This window comes from Mugil cephalus, chromosome 17 (assembly GCF_022458985.1).
Source record: "Mugil cephalus isolate CIBA_MC_2020 chromosome 17, CIBA_Mcephalus_1.1, whole genome shotgun sequence".
In the NCBI taxonomy this organism is placed as follows: Eukaryota; Metazoa; Chordata; class Actinopteri; order Mugiliformes; family Mugilidae; genus Mugil; species Mugil cephalus.
In genome coordinates this window covers 10206747-10228124 of record NC_061786.1, presented here as the reverse complement: position 1 = coordinate 10228124, position 21378 = coordinate 10206747, and the positions used below count along the sequence as shown (strand labels likewise).

Below are 21378 nucleotides of genomic sequence, written 5' to 3'. Positions count from 1 at the left end.
AGCATTAATCCTGTTTCACGAGGGCGCACAATAGCCATTATTTAACTCTTGGAGCGGTTGCAATTAATTCCCTTTTCATTTTATTTCAGTGCTTCTTGTCTCCTGTTAACCCATCATCAAAGGGTGTCTGCCACAGCCTCGGCAGAGCCAAATTTTAATAAGCCTTTATTACAAACATCTGGCGCTCACTTAGACGCAGGCAGTGGTGTCATGTGAGCTCTGCCTCCTAAGGAACTGTCGGCGTGAAATGAAACAAATAAAACAACAGCGATGGTCATCTGCGCGTTGGTCAAAAGTGCAGGCCGTCCGTCGTCAAGTTAGGGGTCGGACAAAAAAAACGTCATCTCAGATTAAGCTGATATGTGAAGGACATTTGTTTAGGCTTTTGTTAACAATCCACGGATGTTTTACTCGCTGTTCACCAAATCCAAATAATTCAACCCAGCCTGTCAATCATTGCCTCTGTTTTCCAGGTTCACCCGAACAGCAATGACTTCAATCTCATGTGGACGGGCTCTCACCTCAAGCCTTACATCCTCCGCAGCCTTCAAGACTTCCAGAGGGTCAACCACTTTCCCAGGTATAATAGAGCGCTCAGCTGCGCGAGTGCGCCGCCACTGTTTTCCGTATTATAAATATCACCAGTGGGCCACTCTAAGCCCTTCGGTTCAGGCAGTGTGTTTGTTGGCTTCCGACACAGCACACATTTAGTTTGGACCGGTGCCTCTCCGAAGCATGAAATGAATCATGCTGTCAGGCAGAGTGCGTTCTGTAGCTGTTATGGATTCATATGTTTGTTCTGTCAGTGTCGGGAGTGGAGTGTGGCGCTAGAACATTTTACACCGGAGGGATCCGCTCCTTTTTTTTTTTTCCAGGTCGTACGAGTTGACGCGCAAAGACCGTCTCTATAAAAACATCCAGCGAATGCAGCAGACGCACGGCTTCAAAAACTTCCACATCGTCCCCCAGACCTTCGTGCTCCCATCGGAGTACCAGGAATTCTGCAGTAAGATACCGAAGGATGCTTCCGATGCTGTTGGTTCAAACAGAGCTGTATTCACATGTTTACAGTCCGACATTCACGGAAAATCTTAGACCCTTTTTGTCTGCTTCCCCTGTCCCTCATTCTTAGGTTGTTTTGCCAAGGACAAGGGCCCGTGGATAATTAAACCAGTTGCATCTTCAAGAGGACGCGGTATCTACTTGGTCAGCAATGTGAGTCATTTGGTCTTTTGGTGCAATCCCTCTTCCTGACACGATAAACTGGCCCTTTGTTGGCCTCCCGACTTGTCTGCTGAACACCAACCAGAAGGCTCCTACCCAACTTCATATTTTACTGTTGTCAGGTTAGAAAAACAGTAGCAATGCTTGCAACCATTTCCACAGAAAAGCACTGAAAAAATAAATGGTGAAAAGACTAGTCATTTTTCCAGCGCCTGTTAGCACGATCACTAACATTAGCTGTCTCACCCCGACGTTACCTCCAGACTTGCGTGGCTGCGTGTCGCTGAGTTGTCTGGCTGGTGACCGGCAGACCAACAAATGACGTTAGGTGTGACTAGTCTTAACCTTCTCGTCCTTCTTTCTGTACTTTGTTTGAAAAAAACAAGATCTTTCGAAGGGAAATCAAAATTATAACACATGAGATTTTGACTGAGAAATACTCATCACTGCTCTTTTCCGTCAGGTTTGATCTATAGCTTGTGGCTGCCATCCTGGGGGCCAAAGCTCCCAAAAAAAAAACAATCAAATAAGTGGAAATTGTGTGTTTTGCCAAACAGCTGTTTTAAAGGTCAAGAACGTTCAAGCTCAAATTTAATTTTCAGTATCTCTCGGTTATTTTTCTTTCTCTCTTCCCTTAAATCTTCGTGTGACCCCTAACTTTGGTCTCGGGACTCTTTGGGTGGTCTGGGGCTCCCAGTTTGGGAAGCGCCGCTCTGACCCCTCCTTTGCACTAAAATAAACCCCTGTTTGAGGTTGGTGCGACTAAACCGAGTCGTGGATTCACCTCAAAAACTGTAATTCTTATGTGTGCTGCTGCCTTGCCTTTTAGCAGGTGAAACAATACCGAACACGACTGAAACAGCAATTTCTTTTTTTCCCTTTCTTAATGAGTACATGCGCTAGGAGAGAAACCGCAAAGCTAATTGAAGGGGTGGGATGAATAGAGATTTAAACCCAGACTGACACCGCTAACTATACGGCTACGATCAACAGAACAGTCAGCTTTTCTTTGGAACGCTTTCTTCCAATTCACATGTAAGTGCAGATTCACACACTAATGGCCAACATGGTGGGAGTTAACCGCGAGCACACTGACATAAAATATATTGTGCGAACTCGAAACGGTCACTCGGCCAGATGTTATCAGCGTGTGGGGGTGCACTGATACAGCTGTCTTTGAAAAATAAGTATCAAGCAGACATTAATAAGCTCCGCGGAGTAAATCACACACTTCCAAGGCCCGCGCTCTTGGAGGAGCGCAACAAGGTTTCTCACTCTTGGAAACCGCATGCACGATTCTTCTTCTTCTCAGGCATTTTTATGAAACAGTGGAAAGAATGTCGGAGCGATACTTGGAGAGAAGAAAGAAATACGTTCATCTTTTCACTTTGGTTTTTCTCTGAACTGCGGCCAGCGCTGAGGTTACTCCGCCTGCTGCCCCCCCACCCCACCACCACCACCACCACCACCACCACCACCAAACTTCTCAACTTCGCCACCTGCAACACATTTCAACCTCATAAATGACCCATCTCCCACCACCAGGCTGTGTTTTTATAGGCTGTTATTGAAGGTTGACCTGCTATGGCCAGCGTCACTAAAACGTTTCTTCATCGGATCCGCCTTTGATGTTCGACAGCGGAGTCACGTCAGCTGTTAGGAATCGAGTGTTTAATGCCCGCCTTTATGAACCAACTAACTTGTAGCATTGTTGCTTTAGGCCCGCGATAAATCTTCGCCGCGCTATCCCTTACGATACTGTTTCTGATCTGCAGCCAAATCAGATTTCGATGGACGAGAACATCTTGGTGTCCCGCTATATTAACAACCCCCTGCTGATTGACGGTGAGTCGCTACAGAAACAGTTGTTGCGTAGCATTAAAGTGATGTTTTAACCGAAATATCATTTATCGATTTTTTTTATTTCGTTTGCAGAGTTCAAGTTTGACGTGCGCTTGTACGTGTTGGTAACGTCATACGATCCGCTCCTCGTCTATGTTTATGAGGAGGGCCTGGCCAGGTGAGTGCGTGTGTTTGTTTCCTGTCCAGTGGTCGGTGATGACTTATACATATTTGAATTTTAGTATTTTTTTAATATTTAAATTGTGTACACTGTAGACAAACAATATATTAGACGATGCAACTTCACTTTCATGAGTTTATGTTGTTTTTATGTCTCTCAGCTGTGACATATTTTTGTCCACATGCATGGTCTCAAGTGCCTTGAGGGAGTTTGTCTAATAGGATATTACGAGGAAGTCGTGTCACGTCATATGTTATATCCAAAAGGTCCAAGGGGATCTTCGCTGTGGCTCAGTAATTGAATGCAGAAACACTTAAAATTAATTTCCTTCAAAGTATACAAAACTGCATATATTATATGGATCCAAAGCAGACATAGATGTGAGCTGCAGCGTGACAGGTTGCACAAAAGGGCACAACACTGCAAATCTGATTTTAATTAAGTCCTGATAAAATAGGATATAAATAATAATTTTCGCTTCCCCCCACGGCTTAAGCAGAAACTCAAAACAGGCAGGAAGTAAATAAGCGTCTTCAAAGAGGCGATGGCGATGCTTAATGTTGCAAAGGGGAGGCATTCGAAATTAATGGCGACCCTTTTTACAAGAGGCGCCTCACGCTGTGTGCGTTTGCAGATGTTATGCCGACCTGCACGTGGGTGAGGAGCACCGCGTGGAGAGATTCAACCACGTTAATTCAGGATTGATCGTTTACCTCTTCTTATTGACAGTGATCTCATGAACTCTCTGTGACACCTTCGCCGGCTTTCTTTCAGCGCCCAGAAGAGGGCAGTGTTAACTTTCTGGACTCGCGAGGCGCCGGGCGACTGCGAAACAAAGCGCTCTATTGTTTCAGCTGTAGGATGTGCTAATCAAGTGTTGCTGCTTGTGTCATTGTTCATCATATCTTATTATGACTCCGTGTAATTGCGCTATTATGTTTTGGGTCAGGGTGTTCAGTGCGGGAATATTAAACCCGAGAACAGGCTATGATCTGAGGCAGGCGGGTCAGGAGAGGGTAGATGATTTATAGAAGGACTGGCTCTTTGCCCCGGTTTGATAGAGGTACGTGCTCGTGCTGGAAACACGGTGCCACTGCCCTCTTATTTGCTGCCTTCATTATCAGCTGTGAGCAATAAATCACGGCCATATCCTGAATCCTGCTTTTATCTCCTGACATTCCTTTGGTTGTGTTGGTATTCAGGTACATGGTGCGTGCCAAGGAATTCTCATTATTGCACATGTGGCATCCACTCCTCTCAAATACTGCCAGAGACTAATCTCTCTCCAAAGTGCTCCTATTATTTAGGTAGCCCCGTGAATATAGGCACATAGTAAAATAGCTGGATGCTATTTTTTTTTTTTTTCTCTCTCTTTTGCCTTGCGTAAATGAACAATTCCTGTCCGCAGGTTTGCCACGGTCAAGTACGACCGCACTTCAAAGAACATCAAGAACACATTCATGCACCTCACCAACTACAGTGTGAACAAAAAGAGCAGCGATTATGTGAGGTAAGCCCCGACGTACACACATCCACCGCGGGCGCCCTTACGGGAAGCCCACTGACTCATTCATTTGCTGCCGCCCCGGTGTTTGAAGTGCGTCGCTTCCCTTTCAGCTGCGATGACCCCGAAGTCGAGGATTATGGCAACAAATGGAGTATGAGCGCAGTGCTGAGGTATCTGAAGCAGGAGGGAAAGGACACCACGTGTGAGTCAGACCTTTTTGCCTTTTTCTGCTTGACTTAAAAAGGTGATTTAAAACATGAGAATTCTTTCGGGGTGATAGAGAAAACGTTTCTCGTGCCTTTCCAGTGCTGATGAGACAGATCGAGGACCTCATCGTCAAGGCCGTGCTGAGCGCCGAGCTGCAGATAGCCACCGCCTGCAAGATGTTTGTCCCTCACAAGGCCAATTGCTTCGGTAATCGTTTCTTATTCTCCTCAAATTTGCGTTTCTAAAACAAAACCCAGCTCGCGAAACCCCGCTCAAACCTGCTGGCGTGCCACCCGATATAGTAGCGTGGACCAACAAAGTGAAACTAATTGTGGCTTCATGAGAAGGAGAAGAAATTCTAACTTGGCGAAACGAAAAGAAAAACCCCTTTTTTCGCTCGCCGCGCAGATACACTCACACACACACACACTTAGTCATGCACGTCACCACACCCCTCACATTTCCTTTCAGTTTCAGATTCATTGTCCAGCAGTTCCTCCGTGCTATTTGTCCACTGAGCCGCGCCGAGGTTGTAGACAGTCATTCCTCAGTGTGGAGCCTTCCTGGCCGTTGCTGCCCTCTGACTGGCTGTCGGGTCGCGGAGGGCCTGTTGACTGAGGCAGGAATTCGCTTCCTCTCCTCTGTTGCCATTCAGGTCTGCCTGATTTAGGCTGACTGTTTTCTTGGCCAGCCTTGCCTAGCAGCAGGCTTGTGTGAACTCCATTCTGGAGCCATTACCCATGTTAGTGTTGGCACTAATTGTCCGCGCTCCTTCCCCGTCTCTGGCAACCTTTCTGAGATCTGGGGTTTGAAAAGCGAGCGCGCTGGCCCGGCCTCCCCTCGGCACCACTGTCTCTTTTTCGCCCCCTTTTTTCCCTTTCTCTCGCTGTTTCTGTTTGTTTATAGTTCTCGCTCCCCTGCTCACACTCTGTTTCACCCCTCAGATGTTAGAAAAATAAAGGACCTCGCAGCTGTGACAGGCGTCTCTAGACGTAATAGCCCCCCGTATTGGCGGTTGTTTGGGCTGAGCCGGGCGCGTAGCGGCATGGGCTGGATTCGCCCGCATGAAGATGCTATCTGCGCCTGGAGGATCGCTGCGAGGCTGGAAAACCACATTAACGCAGGGTGTGAATGTTGACCATGCAGGTATTTACAGGGAAACGCGGCGTACCGAGCTCTAACCTGGCTCCCCTGCGCGCCTTAAAGACACGAAAAAAACAACCAGATGACACATGCCTTTGGTGGGAGAGTGAAAAAACATGAATGAAAAAAAAACACGTCCCGGCTCACATTCCCATTCATTCTGCCTCGCGTGGTATGCATGTATTTTGATCATGCGTTCACATACATCCCCGTATCGGTTTCACAACAATGTTCAAATTTACACCTCGGGGATAATGTCCTTATCGCGCGGCACGAAAACGTCAACAACCTTATCTGACGTGTAGTGACAGTGAAAAAGAATTTAGAGGTGAATCGGAATGAAACGCGATCACTTGAAACTCTCGCGCTGGCTGCCGGCACTAACAACAGACACACACGCTACTTTGTTTGTTTGTTTTTTTCTTTATGTTCTCGTTAAAATGAAACTAAATTATCACCATTATTCATGTTTCCGTCCATATCTGCCGAGCAGCTTGGAAACCGAACTCCCTTTCATGTGTTAGCCTGAAGCTAAAGAACAGAAAACAATTAGGTTGATACACACATGAATAAAAGATACATAATACACCGTCGCGAACGGGCCCGACTTCAGCTGTATCGGTTTACTGTTATACCGAGTGTAATTTTGTTGTCTTCGAATGGCCCCGAGCCAGTTAATTACGGCATTTAACGTCTGTCTATGGGATTAAGTTTCCAAAGACAGACACTGACGGTTCCAGTGGACCACCCTCATCCTCCCTGTGCCGATCCAGGCTCTCCCAGTGTGGTCATATCGCACGCAAACTCCCTCTCTGTGTGTGTGTGTGTGTGTGTGTATGTACAGCACGAACAGGGAGACATGTAGGAACCCGTGTGAAGCGTGGGTTTCCACAAACACGCGGGTCTGTCTCAGCTGCAGGGGGTCCGGTCTTGTATTTTCGCTGGGTTTTTCTTGCCCATTAAATAAAACCCACCCAAAACCACCTGGGAGCCAAACTCAATCCTCCTCCTCCTCTTGCTCTTATCCTTGCTGTTCTCACCCACTCCCCGCACCCACAGCCGTCTCCCTGGGCCTCAGCCGCCGCCTGCAGTGGCAAACAGGTAAAGCGTCAGGACGCACGGCCGCGGATGCGCGCGCTCGCCCAGTCGACGCGCCGATAAAAGCAGCCATTGTTTTGGAGTTTTTAATACAGTCTCTGGCTTGTCTGGAAGGGAGCCACGCGAGACTATAAAGCACATTATAATCTTAATTTACTGCAAATTGTTCCCGGCCATTTTAATGTCTATTAATGGCTTTAATACAATGTTTATTGTTTTCAAATGGGATTTCTTCCCTTCGCTGAAATTGCACGGTGTATCTAAATGGGCACGCCGCAACAAAATCTTTTTATAGCTCCGTAATGTCTCATGTGGGAAGAAATAAAAACAACAGATTTTTACATTGTAAGAAGTGTGTGCGAGGGCGCACGCGCGCGCGCGCTCGCGGGGAGAAAATGCCACCCATGCAGCTCTTTACCGCTGCCGTGTGATTAATGGACGGGCTTTTTTGCTGAGAGATGCTGATTACGAGATGTTTTGACTAAGATCTGATTAGCCAAGCCAAAGGCCTATTTTATTACACACAAAACATTCCACTTACTGGTCCTGTGTTCCACTGAGCGTCCCTCATTAAGTGCTGAGTGTGGTTGGATCTCCCGTCTGTGAACCACTCTCCCTGTTTTACATTTGTCAGATACTCCCACACTTCACTGTGGCACAGTATTTTGTATCCCTGTGATGACAGTGTAGCTGCTGTAACGCCGAGCCTTTTTAAGAATGATTAATGGTTTGGATCCCGCTGTCACAATAAGTCTACGGAGTGCTAACTGCAACTTTAATTTGTTGTTTTCACGATTGTGGCTCCAAGCTGCTCCGCCGGGCTCCTCGCAACAGCAGCGAAACAGTTCAGCGGCAATAATTTATCTCGGAGTGATGTGATAGTAATTCAATTGTCCTCGCCCATGAGGGAAACACACATGAAGGAATTACTTGCTGTTGTTATTGTGGGCCAACAGGCTGCATGGCCAGGGTGGGGAGATGATTGTTTTTGGGCGTTTGTCTCTTGTGGTGAACTTTCCAGCAGCGCCCATCCAATAACAAAAAAAAAACAAAAAAACAAAAAAAAACAACCCTTCATCTTCATCATCGTCCCTTCTCTCTGTCATAGTCTTACCCCCCCTTCCCTCCCTCCCTCCTTTCCTCCCTCCCTCTTTAATGGGTGTGATGTGGATGTTCGCTGCCTCTCGTCCTTGTCTGCGATGCTTGTTGTGGGCTCTCTGTGGGCGCGTTTTAAAAGTCCCTGCCCGGCAGCGGTCGAGCCGCAGAACAAACGTGTCTAACAGCGAGCGGCTCGGCAGGCTCGTGGGGCAGGAGCGGCGTCTGCTCCTAATTGGGGGAAAATTCGCGGCGCATGGAGCCTGCTTGTCGGGGGCTGGTGAGGCGGCGTAACACCTCCCCATTTTCCCCTGTTGTTGTGGTGCCACTGATGAGGCCAAACCCATTTATTCCAGCGTGCCATTCCCCAACCCGAACGCATAATGTTTTATGATACACACACACACACACACACACACACCAACACACTCTCCAACTTCACTCTATCTGTGTGTGTTTTTCTACAAAATTGGATAAGCCAGCTGGTGGAAAATAAAATCCGCTCTGCTTAAGCGAGCACCGCGCAGCAGTAGGGGTCCGGTCCATCCTCAGAAGTTGAAGATGGCAGGGGCGGCTTGTGTTGCAGCCCTTGGCTCGCGGACGCATGGCAAACTTTGTTCGGTTCCATCGTGAAAATGCGGCCCGCAGCTCGCGCCGGTTTGGACCCTTGGACGCCGCAGCAACTTTTAACTCCCGGCGCGCGTCATAAACGGTAGCCAGCGGACTGCTCGGAAAACGCTTTCTAGACAGCCGACGCTTTCCGTGTCACGGCTTATGTGAAAACCTTTACATGAATTTTCATAAACGTGCGGCACTTAACAATGTATAAAACGGATCTGTTACCGTTTAAACAGACGCTCGGGTTCTGATGGCTTCTGTTCCTCATTAAATAATAGGGTGCAGAAGGGAAGTCTAATAAATGTATTTAACACTTATAAACTTGTTTGTTTATAGACTCGTTTAAACGAAACAAATTCCAACTCAATTTCAGTTCGATATCTTCGGTCTCCTCCAGGCGGGCGGGTGCGTTTCTCCGTTCTGGATCCGTCCTCTGACCTTTTTTCCTCGTCCTCTAAAAGGAACCCCACGTGTCATGAAATACAAATAAATTTCATTCTCACGTGAATCCGAGCCAATTAACTGATTACGTTAAAGAAACGGAGACCTGCGTTTCCATCTGAACGAGTAAAAACATCTCAACGGTGCCTGATGAATATTATGGTTCAGCTTGACTTTGAAATTATTTGGATACGCGCTCTCTGTATCCGCGGCGCACGTCCCATGTGGCCGTGATTCATTGAACGGTTAACTTAATGAGTTTTTAACTGTGCGCTACAATAAATAACGTACCTCTTAATAACGTTAACTCGTTCCGCCGAACTAGAGCTGCTTAGTTTTATCAGTGCGATATTAAGCCATCGCCGGCTGTCACGCTGGCTTTTGTATGCTTAACACTGGCATTGACCTGAGATGCTAGAACAAACAGTGCTGGTTATGGCTGCTTTGAAACCTCCAACCCCCCTGGCCTATTCTCAACACAGTCTGTTCTTTTGAAGTGCCATTAGAAGGATTTTTCCTTTGGCTCTTTGGCTGGGCTTCACCCTATCCCTGTAAAATGCTGTGGTTTCCCTGCACGCTGCTGCTGCTGCTGCCGGGGCCGGCGGGTCGTTGGCTTATAGGGTGACACTCCCCAGAGCAGCGTGAGGGCTTTCATATGGCTCATAGGCCGCCTCCGCCGCAGTGAGCCATACATGCACCAGTCAGTGAAACGAGAGAGAATACTGGGACGGCGTGGATGAATTTTTTTTTTTTTTTTTTTACACGGGGAACTTCCTGACCACTTCGTAAAAACCTTTCATTGTGTCACTCAGTGCTAAAGCTGTTACCGGAGTGAAATATATACAGCCCCCGAAGCCCCGGGCTTTCTAATTCCCCAGGTTTTTTACCACTTGGGTCGCACCGTCACATTCTCGGCTTCTTACCTCTGGATTTATTTTTCCAGTTGGACAAGATACTGGCTCCTGACGGGGCTGGAGCCGCTCTCTGGTAGCCATTACCGCTCTGCCTTCTCGTTAATGCGTAGTGACAATATGTAGACTTTCTCAACCTTCCCCCGGTCATGAGAAAATTACTGACTGTATATGTGAAAATATTCGCAGCCACACTTTGTTTTTGATCTGCGATCTTACGTAAGAGGCTTCATGACAGATGAAATGTGTGTGTGTACTCAGTTAATGCAATTCAGCCAATCCCTCCCTCACAGTAGCAGGCATCGAACGTTTCTCTCCCGAGTGATTGGGTATGTAACATGCGTGTAATCAACAGCAGAAAGACGTCGGCCACGTTGCCAAATGCCACATAATGGGCGTATGATAAAACTCTTGTGAATTAGACACCCTTCATTCTCTATTTTTACTTAGCAGATCTTAGAGTTTTTTTTGTTTTTTTTCATCCTGTCTGTCTCTGTTGAGTTCCCCCGTCTGTGGTGAAGAAGACCTTCTGATTCACTTTGTGTTTTTCTCTGTAGAACTGTACGGTTTTGATGTGCTCATTGACTCCAACCTCAAACCATGGTTGTTAGAGGTGAACCTTTCTCCCTCCCTGGCCTGGTGAGTGACTCAATTATCTTTATTTGTTGCTTCAGAGAAGAACGGCGAATCCGTTCCTGGAAACATTTCCATTACCCCGCGAGTCAAATTTCATTCTTTAGATATTCAATTTTTTTTTTTTTTTATAAAAAAGCCTCCAGCTAGAGATGTCTGCAAGAATGTTGAACATTTTAGTCAAGGTGAACAAATCCGCGGCATTTCATGACAGCTGACTTATTTCACTCGACCTTCCCTCATACTTGTTTGTTACTGCTTATTTACAGTGATGCGCCTTTGGATCTGAAGATAAAGGCCAGCATGATTGCGGACATGTTTTCACTTGTGGGTGAGTGCGTGCTGAAACGATGACTGCATCCGTGCTTTATTTTGTTCCATACTTTTGAACAAGTGGTTGAACTTCACGCACATTCAGTTCACATCCATACTGCTTAATAGTTAAATTAAAGTGTTCTTAATAAGTAGAGAATGTCTAATAGTGGGTTTACATGTCCACAATGTGAGTTACATTATTAACCACTAGAGAAGAGAAGGAAACACCTTTAAAACGATGGAAAGAAATACACATTTATTGGATTTATCTAAAATTATCCATAAACATATAAATTAAAATGCAGAATATTAAGCTGGAACAACTCTCGCAACCATGTCACGCAGTCCTATTGATTTACCCTAATAAAATTATGATTAGAGCTAATACTCTCGGTTACTCATACTCAAGATCTGAACGGAAAAATGTTTAACTTGAGATCGGTCATTACTAAATTATGTAATTGTGGAAAGAGTATTAACTTTGGAGGAGCTGGTATAAAAAGCAAAGAGCCGTAATTGTGCTCTATTTTGTTCACTGGTAGCGTCGCTCCAAAGGCAAAGCTGCTAGTTGGCCTTCCTTGTAACCAGCAGGTTTCCAGACGATAGAGACAGTCGCCTATTGTTTAATGCTTAATGTTTTCCTGCATTCCACGAGTCGAGTTTGCGCAAACTGACGGAAATAGCTGCATGGCTTCATAATGGGCGCTCCAGCGTTGAGAGACTCGACCGCAGCCTTCATTAATTAACATTAAATGACTTGCGGACATAATTGTCAACATAGGCTTCACTTTTTTTTTTGTAGTCATTAAGCCTGGCCCAAGGCAGAGATTGACACTGTATATACAACAGTGTTTGAAGTAGGGTAAAGAGATAAATCTGCGTCGCGTCTCCTCCCTTTTTAATTATCGAATTCTCATACAGAAGAAGATCTGAGTGCGTCAAACCGAGAAGAATCTCACGGCGAACGCACACAGAGGTGCATGCAGATGTTTTTCTCTTTTTCCTCGTAGATGAAAAAAAAAAAAGTCAAGCATCTCTTGATTATTTTACTTTACGTAATCCTCTCACAATATACATGGACCCCTCTGATTAGCAGGCGTCAATCTAAACTGGCGCTGGACCATTATGTCTATTTGTGGTCGCAGCCTAATGATATTAGAGGAATGCCGCGCATGTGTGCGTGCGCGTGCGCTCGCATACGCGCGCGCGCCTTATCCTAGGCCATGCTGTGGCTTGAAACCCTCCCCCCCTGCCTCATTAAATGAAAGACTAGAATCATAAATTGCCAGTTATCTTTGGACTGAGACGTTACTGCGGGTCTGGGGAAAATGAGCAGTGGCATGTAAAACATAGCACATCTATTATGTACCAAACAAAGTCGCTGTTGGCTGATAACACTTGGGCCGCATCCCAGACCTGTAAATAATGACAGCATTCCATTAGCATTAATTTTCTGCCTGCGTGTAGCTGTCAGCTCCGTGTCGCCCATGTTTGTAATAATTGCCGTGTTTAGGCAAGAGCATGGCAGAGGCCTGACTCTTACCTGACATCTTGGATGAGGTAGAACAAACAGCCCCGGGCTCGAAGTTGTCAATTGAATACATGCAACCCAAGTGTGAGTGCAAGATACAGTATAAACATATTTCTTTAACACTTCACTGTGACCACTAGTTGGCTCTGGGAGAGTGTGGGAACCAATGAATGGAAGATCACAGATTTAAATCTTTTTGACAGGGTGGGAATACCAGCATGATGCACTTTAATGTAAAGAATGTGGGAATGCACTGTATAAATCCACAGCAGCGTGTCACTGTAGAAAAATGTACATAATTTCCCTGACTAAAAGGTTGTAGGGAGTGTTCAGCGTTTTGGAAAGTAATAGTTGGATCGTTCTCGAGCTGGCTTGCTTACGTTTAGCCTGAATACCGCTAACAAAGCAAAACAAGTTACCTGGCTGTGTCCAACAGTAATAAAATCCGTTTACCAATACCCATAAATCTTACTGAGTAACTTTAGTCAACAAAATAATAATAAATTAAGTTAAAGAAAAATCTATGCAAAAACCAAAGTGACAGAAGAACCCCAAAGAGCCCCCTGTCCACCTGCAGGTTCCCGTTTGTCAGATAGACTTTACATTGTGAGGATGATAATAAAACCAATTAAAATAAAACACGTTTTACAAATGTAAAACCTCCATTAAAAACCAATACTAAAACGTGTTTGCAGTAATTGGTATCCAGAAATGGTCAAAGTGTGACTGTAGCTGTGGTCGTCAGGTGACACCTAGCGACCTGGGAGGACACATACCTACCACTCCGAGTAGCCACACTCTTTATTTGTATGGGACTGATTCATCTTTAAAGGCAGCCTCAAGTGGCCACCCGAGGAACTGCAGGTTTTGGCAGTCCTCCCTTGGCTTCACTTTTCGAGCACAGATATTGCAGCTTGGAGGAATCCTGTCCCTAGTTTTACAGATGTGTGTTTTTTATTTGTATTATGTTTTAAAAAAAATATGTTTTTTGGCATCGGCATGTTTTTTGTTGAGCACCGGGGGGAGATCGGACAGAAAGGCTGAGTGACAGCTCTCTCAATACAACCCCTAATCTTGCTTTTTTAGTTTGTGCCGGTTGTCTGACAACTCAAAAGCGTCTTGTGTCTCAAGCCTTTGGGCTAAACTGAGCGAACTCGGCGAGTGTGTTATCAGCCCGTTTGTATAAGCAGGAAACCCAGTCCGAGTTGCACAACGGGGGGGGCTGTGGTTGCGTTTGACGGCGGCGCGTCACCATATCAAAACACTTCTCTTCTGACTAAAATGTGTACGTGTTTGATTGAGCACTATATTGTTTTATTTATTGCCTCAGTGCTCTACTTGGTTTCTTGCACAAACACTGGAGGGTTGATGCAATACGTGAAGGCCGTGGGAATGAGTAGCGCAGTTAGGACCTGATGTCTTCAACGCGGCCCCTTTATGGCTCCTCTGTGTCGTTGCAGGCTTTGTGTGTCAGGACCCCCTGTCGAGGCAGCCGCGCTCTGACCGAGTCACCCCGAACGCCGGCACCAAGCAACCGGCGGCCCAAAGAGCGCAGGTAGGGGAACAGTCGCGCACACACGCACACACGGTGCAAACCCCGCAGCCAAGTGCTGCAGTCGTTTCTGTTTTCTACGTCTCTTTGTTGCTTACAGTACATTCCTGCCGCTGAGCTCTTATTTTAACCCTAATGGAAAATCCACTGTAATGCAAAACAACTGCTAATGTAATTACAGTGTTTGAGTGACATCAGTTTGTGAGCGCTGCACTCTCTGTGGCTCATTGTTTTATAATTTCTAATCAAGTGACTAATGCGCTCTGTAGGACTTGTTGCTTAATGATGCCACGGCAGCTAATGCCCTTGGCTCCCTCCGATCGACTACTGCACCAAAATTTGGCGCGGCGTCCGCTGGAAGATATTACTAAATCGGACAGATTTCTGCTCCACCTAATATTGTGCACGGGGCCCGTTTACACACAGTAACAGTGTTTTCGTTGTCGCACGTTCATGTGGTCTGCATGTCGCCTTGTATGTGCCTTTATATCGTAAAGGCAGCAATGCTGATGCAATGTCTTCACCCGTTGGCTCTTAGAAACCTCTCTCTGCACCGACAGCCGCCGCACACAGCAGAGCGGTAAGTTTTTGTTCCGACTCAGACATATTAATCTTCCTTTGCCTTGTCCCTTTGCAATTCGCCGATGCCTGTTACATTACCGGTAAGAAATTGCTCTCCGCTTTTCTTTTCCTGATTTGATTATGTGGCTTTTACTATTTTTCACAGTGACAGACGGATAGCTTATATCGATTCCTAATGCTGTATTTTTTAAAAGGCTCCTCATTACATTAGCAAAGTGGCCTTCGTAAGTGAGTGCCTCGGATGCCGCAGTGCACCACTTTCCTCAAACAGCCAGAATCTTCGCCGCGCGCAGTCTCGGTTGCCCAGACATACCTAAAACAAGTCCAGCACTTGGCCAGAGCTGTCACACAGGCTGCTGAGGAACTCCAGGGGCCCTACAGGCAACCTGTCCTTTCCCCCTTTACTCAAATCAGGGGCAACAGTCGAGACTTTTTTCTCAGGGATTAGGCCTTGTCACGGTTTGGCTGCCATCGTATCCCCCCAGCCACGTCAGACAAATTAAATGTAATCCCCCTGCTATTTAGATGACAAATTTTGTGTGTGATCCTGTGGGGTTGTGGCCCGCTATCTGGCCCAGGTTCCAAGCCGCATGCCAGAGTTGTCAGTCACGGCCTGGTAGCTCATGCCAGAGGGAGACAGCCAGGAATGCAAATGCATAACAAAAAAAATAAAATAAATAAAAACTCTATTTCTGTGACACAGAGCAAAAAAAAAAAAAAAAAAAAGAGGGTAGTTTTCGTTACCTAAGGTGTAGTCTCCATTTTTCATTTGGGATGGAAATTAATTCCGTATCAGCTTTTACAACAGCGACCCAAAAACAACAGGGAAGCATAATTCTGCTAATTATGAAGCACCCAGTCAGACTTATTAATAATATACTGTTGAAGCAGTTAATGTGAGCGTTGAGCCGCAGTGTCTCTGCTCTTTTCCCGGCAGCGACAGAGACCCTCATCAGCCGGTAACTCGGAAACGGAGGTCGCGAAAGACAAGCACGGAGCTAAAGGCGACAGCACCCTGAGCTTGACGGCTGAGGAGGTGAAACGTGATGGCGGCTGAACTGATAGCAGCCAAATCCAAACTGATTCCGTGTCTGAAACCTGTGCCTTATTTTCTGCCGTCAATACAGATCAAAGTGCTGAGGAGGGTCAAGGAGGAGCATGATAGACGAGGGGGCTTCGTCAGGATCTTCCCCACCGAAGATACGTGGGAGCTTTACGGGTAACTGCAGTCCACACTTGTCTACTATGCTGCTCATTCCGAAAACTCTCGCTCAAACGAGCGGGACATTTATGACAAATGAATGCCATCGGCGTCGTAAAGCCAGGCCATAAGGCTGTGACTAATTGAACCGCAAGACTAATGCGTAGCTACGGAGCAACTGGCAATTTGTTGTCAGAGGTTTTTTTGCGCTATGTTCCTACAGAATTATCCCACAGAGACTTTATATTAAAATGCAATTGAAGCCCCCTATTTAAAGAGGAAATCCATTTTTTGTGCCTACAATTTCAAGTCCTATACGAGGATTTGACGCTTGATTAGACCCATGACTCTGCAGAAGGGCTTTCTGTGGCATTTTTTAAAAGCGTATTATTGAGCGGTCGGGGAAATTAATAGCGGCTGCCTCCTTCCGCAGCTATATCGCAGAAGCCCCATTTTAACACGTCTGCCGCAAATAACGACGTCGAGGCTCATTGGGGCCGATGCCCTTATGATTATTGTAATTTGCTCATTATCTTCTCCTCTCAGTGGATATCTGGAGTCCAAGACATCAATGAACTTCATGTTGGCGAACAGACTTTTCCATGGAAGGTAAGCGTTTCCATTGTGGTCGGGAGCGGGGGGAAATAAATCTCTCCATCAGTTTGTGGAAACGTGCTGGATCCTAACGTGGCGTTTGTTTGGTCTCTCGACTGGATAGGTGAGAGGAACAGCTGAAGAGATGAAGCGAAGTCAACTTTTCCGATGTCCCTGTGGCATTGTGGCATTTTTGGGGGCAGGAGGGGGGAAAGCCAGTTGAACTGTGCCTTTTTACCACTTTTTTTTGTTATTGTAATGCAGCAGTTATTAGGTTATTCGAGTCTGTACGGGCTTTCAGGTTTTAACCACAGCTTTGACTGCTGCACCGTACTGTACAGGGGATTCAGCCCCCAGCCAAGCCCATTTTTGACTTTTTCATATTCTTAGAGGCAGTCAGATTGTTGCTGGAAGTTTCTGTTATTGTTTGCTCTCTGCTCTGGACCGTCACCCTCCGTCACGTCAACTCCTGGACAAGCTACTCAACAACACTAATATTTTTCTGAACTGGCTTGAGTCAAAGTTGAAATTTACAACCTTTCCTCCGCTTTGTAATTGTTGATGATATACATATAAATCATTACTGTTGTTGTTATTACCACTACTTGACACGTCTTGCTCTGTCTCTCAGGAATGTGAATGGGAATGTGCAGCTGCAGGTGGACACCGTCCATAGCTGTCACGTTGTTCAGTACGAGAGGAAGCTGCTGTCTCTGGAGGCACGAAAGAGGAGACAGCGCCACCTGACTCATCGCTCCGCTAAGGGGAAGAAAAAATCGGGTAGGCCTTGTGTATTCTGCTTTTTTTTTTTTTTTCTTCTTCTTCTTCTAAAACTGAGAAGAGCGTAGCTGAGTAGAACGACATCACACACTAATGCACTTTTCGGTTCCAATAAATAACTCCCCTGTGTCACAGTGAGGTTGGCCAAATATGACTCTGAATGAGTTCATTTCATTGCAGCAACAATAAAAAGCCTATTTCGAGTGTGTGTGTGTGTGTGTGCGTGTGTGTCTTTTATCCAAAATGCCAGTGATGCAACTGACATTTGTCTTTGCCTATTCTGCGACATATCTCAGGGAAGGGATCCAGGGCCGCGGCGGCTGAGAGCGGCGGTCGGGAGGGAGAGGGGTGCGCTCGGGACGGAAGAGAGGAGGCGAAGCAGGCGCTTCGGGCGGTCTCGAACGAGGTTTTGGTAACAAAACAAGCGACCACGCCACTGGAGTGCTGCCACGGCGAGGCTCTCTCCGGCTCAGAGGCAGCCGTGCACAGTGCCCGGCCAAGAGTCAACCTGCTCAACATCCTCCAGCAGGGGTGGGACCTCAGGTCAGTCCGTAGTCCTGGCTGCTGCTCCCCTCATCCTCCTCCTCCCGTAGTGGTCTCACATTTCAGTTCTTTTCTATTAAGAAATGAGAGTTGCACCCCCTCTAAGAGAATTACAGGAATTTAGAAATACATCTTCGGGAGGATACATTTGACTCAGGTTTTCCTGAGGATTACTTGTCTGCTCCTGTGCTACCGCATGGAAAACTAAGGATATAGAGGGTTATTTATCTTATTCCTAATCCACTAATCCACTGCCTCTGGCTTTTTACCGATTGGGGAGACAGCAAATGTAATTACTTCGTTAGTTCTGAATGTCACAGAGCCCAAAACACAGCGTTGTTTTTTTTTTTTTTGCACTTTGATGATAGCGCTGTTTGAACTGCGCGGCTCATGGGCCTAGACGGCTCAGTTAGTTCTGATCAGGTGTAGATTAACCAGCCATCACCGGAGCTTTGTCAGATGCGTTCAGGTTTATAGAAAGCTCTGCGAAAGATTTCAAAGATTTAAGGATTTTCTTTTCAAATTGTGGTTATCTGCTCTTTTGAATTGTTAAAACCATGATCTTCATGTCCTATTAAATGGGGAAAAAGGAGGATTTAAAAGCAGACGATGGATGTTTCCAAAATTGCCGAGAATGAAAAGATCCAGATTTTTAGATAAAAAACTACAGCTACGTACACGGACGTACAAATCCAGTGCGCGCTGCTCGTTTCACGTGCGACAAAGACCGCCGTCTCCTGTCGACGCTGAACGTATGTCTGAAATTATAATTTGAGGAGGAATCACAATAACAAGTCTGAGTTTGTAGAAATTCCTCAGCGCCTGCCAGGACTGTGCGCGACGCAGGGAAATTATAGTACAGCATATCATTGTTTGCGTTTGACAGCTTTTTCCAAAACACCTCCTTTTTTTTCCAACTACAGCGTTCTGGCAGCGCTCTCCCCAGGTTCACCTAGGCCACGGAGACAGTTTGTCATTTTTATGCTTATGCAAGACAAGACACTGTGTTTCAACAACTTTTGGCTGAATGTGATACATACCTGTTTTTGTTTTCTCTCTCTTCCTGGACGCGATGCCAGCGAATTGATTGAGTGTTACTGCTTGTTCTCTTTGTAGTATCAGATATATCACTGATGCTAACTCATAATAGCTTTGGCTGTCAGTTTCAATTGAACAAACAGGACTTAGTGGATATCGTTTTACCATCAACTGTTGTTGGACCTTTAATTTGCAGTTCTTTATGGTTTCCCTCCCTCTCCTGCCGTTGTCTTCCCCTCTCCAGCAAAGTGCAGGCCCGGGTTGCTTTTTCCTCGTACCTGCAGCGAGTCCAGCAGAGACTGTTAGCGGAGAGCAGAGCCAACGCCATCCCAGCTTGGCCAGACAAGGACAACGACCAGATGGTACAATGACAACAATTTATAAATCTCCTTTTTCTTATAAATAGACAGCCGTGGAATACCCTGGAACATTTCTCTTATTATATTCCCGTTACTCATCTGTACCCCGGCTGTAGCTGAAGTGTGTGTGTGTGTGTGTGTGAGGCCTTTGTGGTCACATAGAGGGAAAACATGGACTTTGTAAAACTACATCTGATTGGAAAGTCTGCATTCTGAGAGCGTGCATCATCGTCGTTATCGTCGCCATCATCAGTCGGAGAGATCGACGCGAATTCACACGACCGTCTCGGGCTGATCCCTTTTTAAATTTATGTTTCAGAAGGAGCCGAGCGGTGAAAGGAGGAAACACACGCGGCATGATGAATCGATGATTCAGGGCAAAGATAATAAAGGATTGCTTTTGTGTGTGTGTGTGTGTGTGTGTGTGTTTTGTCTGCACAGGAGCTGGTGATTCGCTTCCTGAAAAGAGCAGCCAGTAACCTTCAACAAGACATAAGGGTAGTCTTGCCCAGTCGCAAGTTACCACTCCAAGACCGCAGACGCATCCTGTCCCACCAGTTAGGGGAGTTTATTCACTGTTACAACAAGGTAACGCTTCCCGAACTTCGGTATTATCACAGAACTGCGAATTCCAAGAGCCGTGAGACATTGCGGCTTTAAACTAAACTACTGAGCACATCTGCTGCCTTACTCTTTGTTATCTTCTCAGGAAACTGAGCACATGGTGAAAAGACAGGAGGAGAACAAAGAGGAACATTGTGTTAACCCCAAAGTATTTCAAGAGTACATCGTGGCAGCGAGGTTAGTTAGCCGGGAAGCTCGCTTACTTTCGTCTGCCGCTCGGTCCTTTTGCTGTTCCAGTCGTATATCTGACTGGACCCTGATCTCAGTCTGCTATACGCATTCATCTCCTGTCGTTTTTTTATTAACAGTGAAAGCGATCTGGAGGAGGTGCTGACATTCTACACGCAGAAAAATAAATCGGCCACCGTCTTCCTGGGAACAGAAGTCAGGTGTGTTAAGAGTGACGCCCGTGAAGTGAACGCCTCGGGAGACTCAGGCGACTGTGAGAAATCCAAACGTGAGTTCCTTTCATGTTTTTCAAATTCCTCCGCTGGAGGTCTGGTTTATGTTCGGGTTTTTATCATTTATGCACAGTTAACAGGGATTGTTTAGATTTGTAAACTCCCAAAAAAAAGTGAATGGAAAAATATTTAGTCATCCAGGGTGAGTAAAAGGCCAAATGATTCAAATGATTTGAAGTCATCGCGTTAAAAAAAAAAATGTGTGTCAGGACTGAGGAATGGCCAAATGACGATAAAGGAGCTCTGGCTTATTTCCTCCCTTGAACAGCTCTGCCTGCGACCAAAGACGATTCCAGCGCTTCGGAGTCCTCGCTCTCCACGGGGAAAGTCAGCAGTGACCCGGACATCAGGGCCGCTGACGGTCAGCCTTCTGTCCGCTTGTCGTCTGAAGACCAGCAGGCGGAGGTTGGGACCGGCGAACCCCAGCCGGACGTCCAGTCTTCTCAGCACGGCTCCAGCTTTCCCCTGACGTTAGACTACACACGTGTCAATCTGCAGCACGGCTCTCCTGCTCCGGCATCCTTGCCTCTTCACTGCCCTCCGCCGCCGCCTCCTCCTCTGCAACCTCCGTCTTATGCGCAGTCCTTGGCGAAGTCTCACTTCTGCCACCCCGAGGCTCTCTCGGACCCTCCCGCGTACGCCTCCGCCCCCGTGATCACGCAGCCGCCGAGGGCGACGGGGACGGCGGCGGCGTCCGCCGGCTCCGGCGCGGCGGCGACCTCGGAGCATCCGGCCCAGACGCTCAGAAGAATCCAGTCCTTCACGTCACCCGCGTCCGTGTCCGGAGCCGCCTCCTCCATCCCAAGTGCCACGCACATCTACAGCCAGAAGCTCTCTAGACCCACGTCTGCGGGCCAAGGTAGGCATACTTCCCTACACTGCGTTGCTTCAAATTAAA

General features: G+C 46.6%; 1 protein-coding gene across 4 annotated transcripts in view; it reads left to right on the top strand.

Annotated features, from left to right (window-relative positions):
• The window catches only part of ttll5 (tubulin tyrosine ligase-like family, member 5), a 46490-nt gene that overhangs the window by 3163 nt on the left and 21949 nt on the right, over positions 1-21378 (top strand). For 2 of the 4 annotated variants that reach the window (XM_047610518.1, XM_047610517.1), the window contains exons 5-26: positions 474-580; positions 876-1006; positions 1133-1215; positions 3000-3069; positions 3160-3244; positions 4656-4757; positions 4865-4956; positions 5061-5168; positions 10825-10906; positions 11170-11231; positions 14207-14301; positions 14837-14878; positions 15818-15916; positions 16008-16099; positions 16628-16690; positions 17307-17455; positions 17752-17998; positions 19281-19398; positions 19837-19983; positions 20105-20196; positions 20328-20476; positions 20749-21339. In XM_047610518.1, coding sequence (XP_047466474.1) covers positions 474-580; positions 876-1006; positions 1133-1215; positions 3000-3069; positions 3160-3244; positions 4656-4757; positions 4865-4956; positions 5061-5168; positions 10825-10906; positions 11170-11231; positions 14207-14301; positions 14837-14878; positions 15818-15916; positions 16008-16099; positions 16628-16690; positions 17307-17455; positions 17752-17998; positions 19281-19398; positions 19837-19983; positions 20105-20196; positions 20328-20476; positions 20749-21339 — 2806 coding nt within the window. The remainder of the gene's footprint in view (positions 1-473; positions 581-875; positions 1007-1132; positions 1216-2999; positions 3070-3159; positions 3245-4655; positions 4758-4864; positions 4957-5060; positions 5169-10824; positions 10907-11169; positions 11232-14206; positions 14302-14836; positions 14879-15817; positions 15917-16007; positions 16100-16627; positions 16691-17306; positions 17456-17751; positions 17999-19280; positions 19399-19836; positions 19984-20104; positions 20197-20327; positions 20477-20748; positions 21340-21378) is intronic. The other 2 variants (XM_047610520.1, XM_047610519.1) reach the window with 2 other exon arrangements.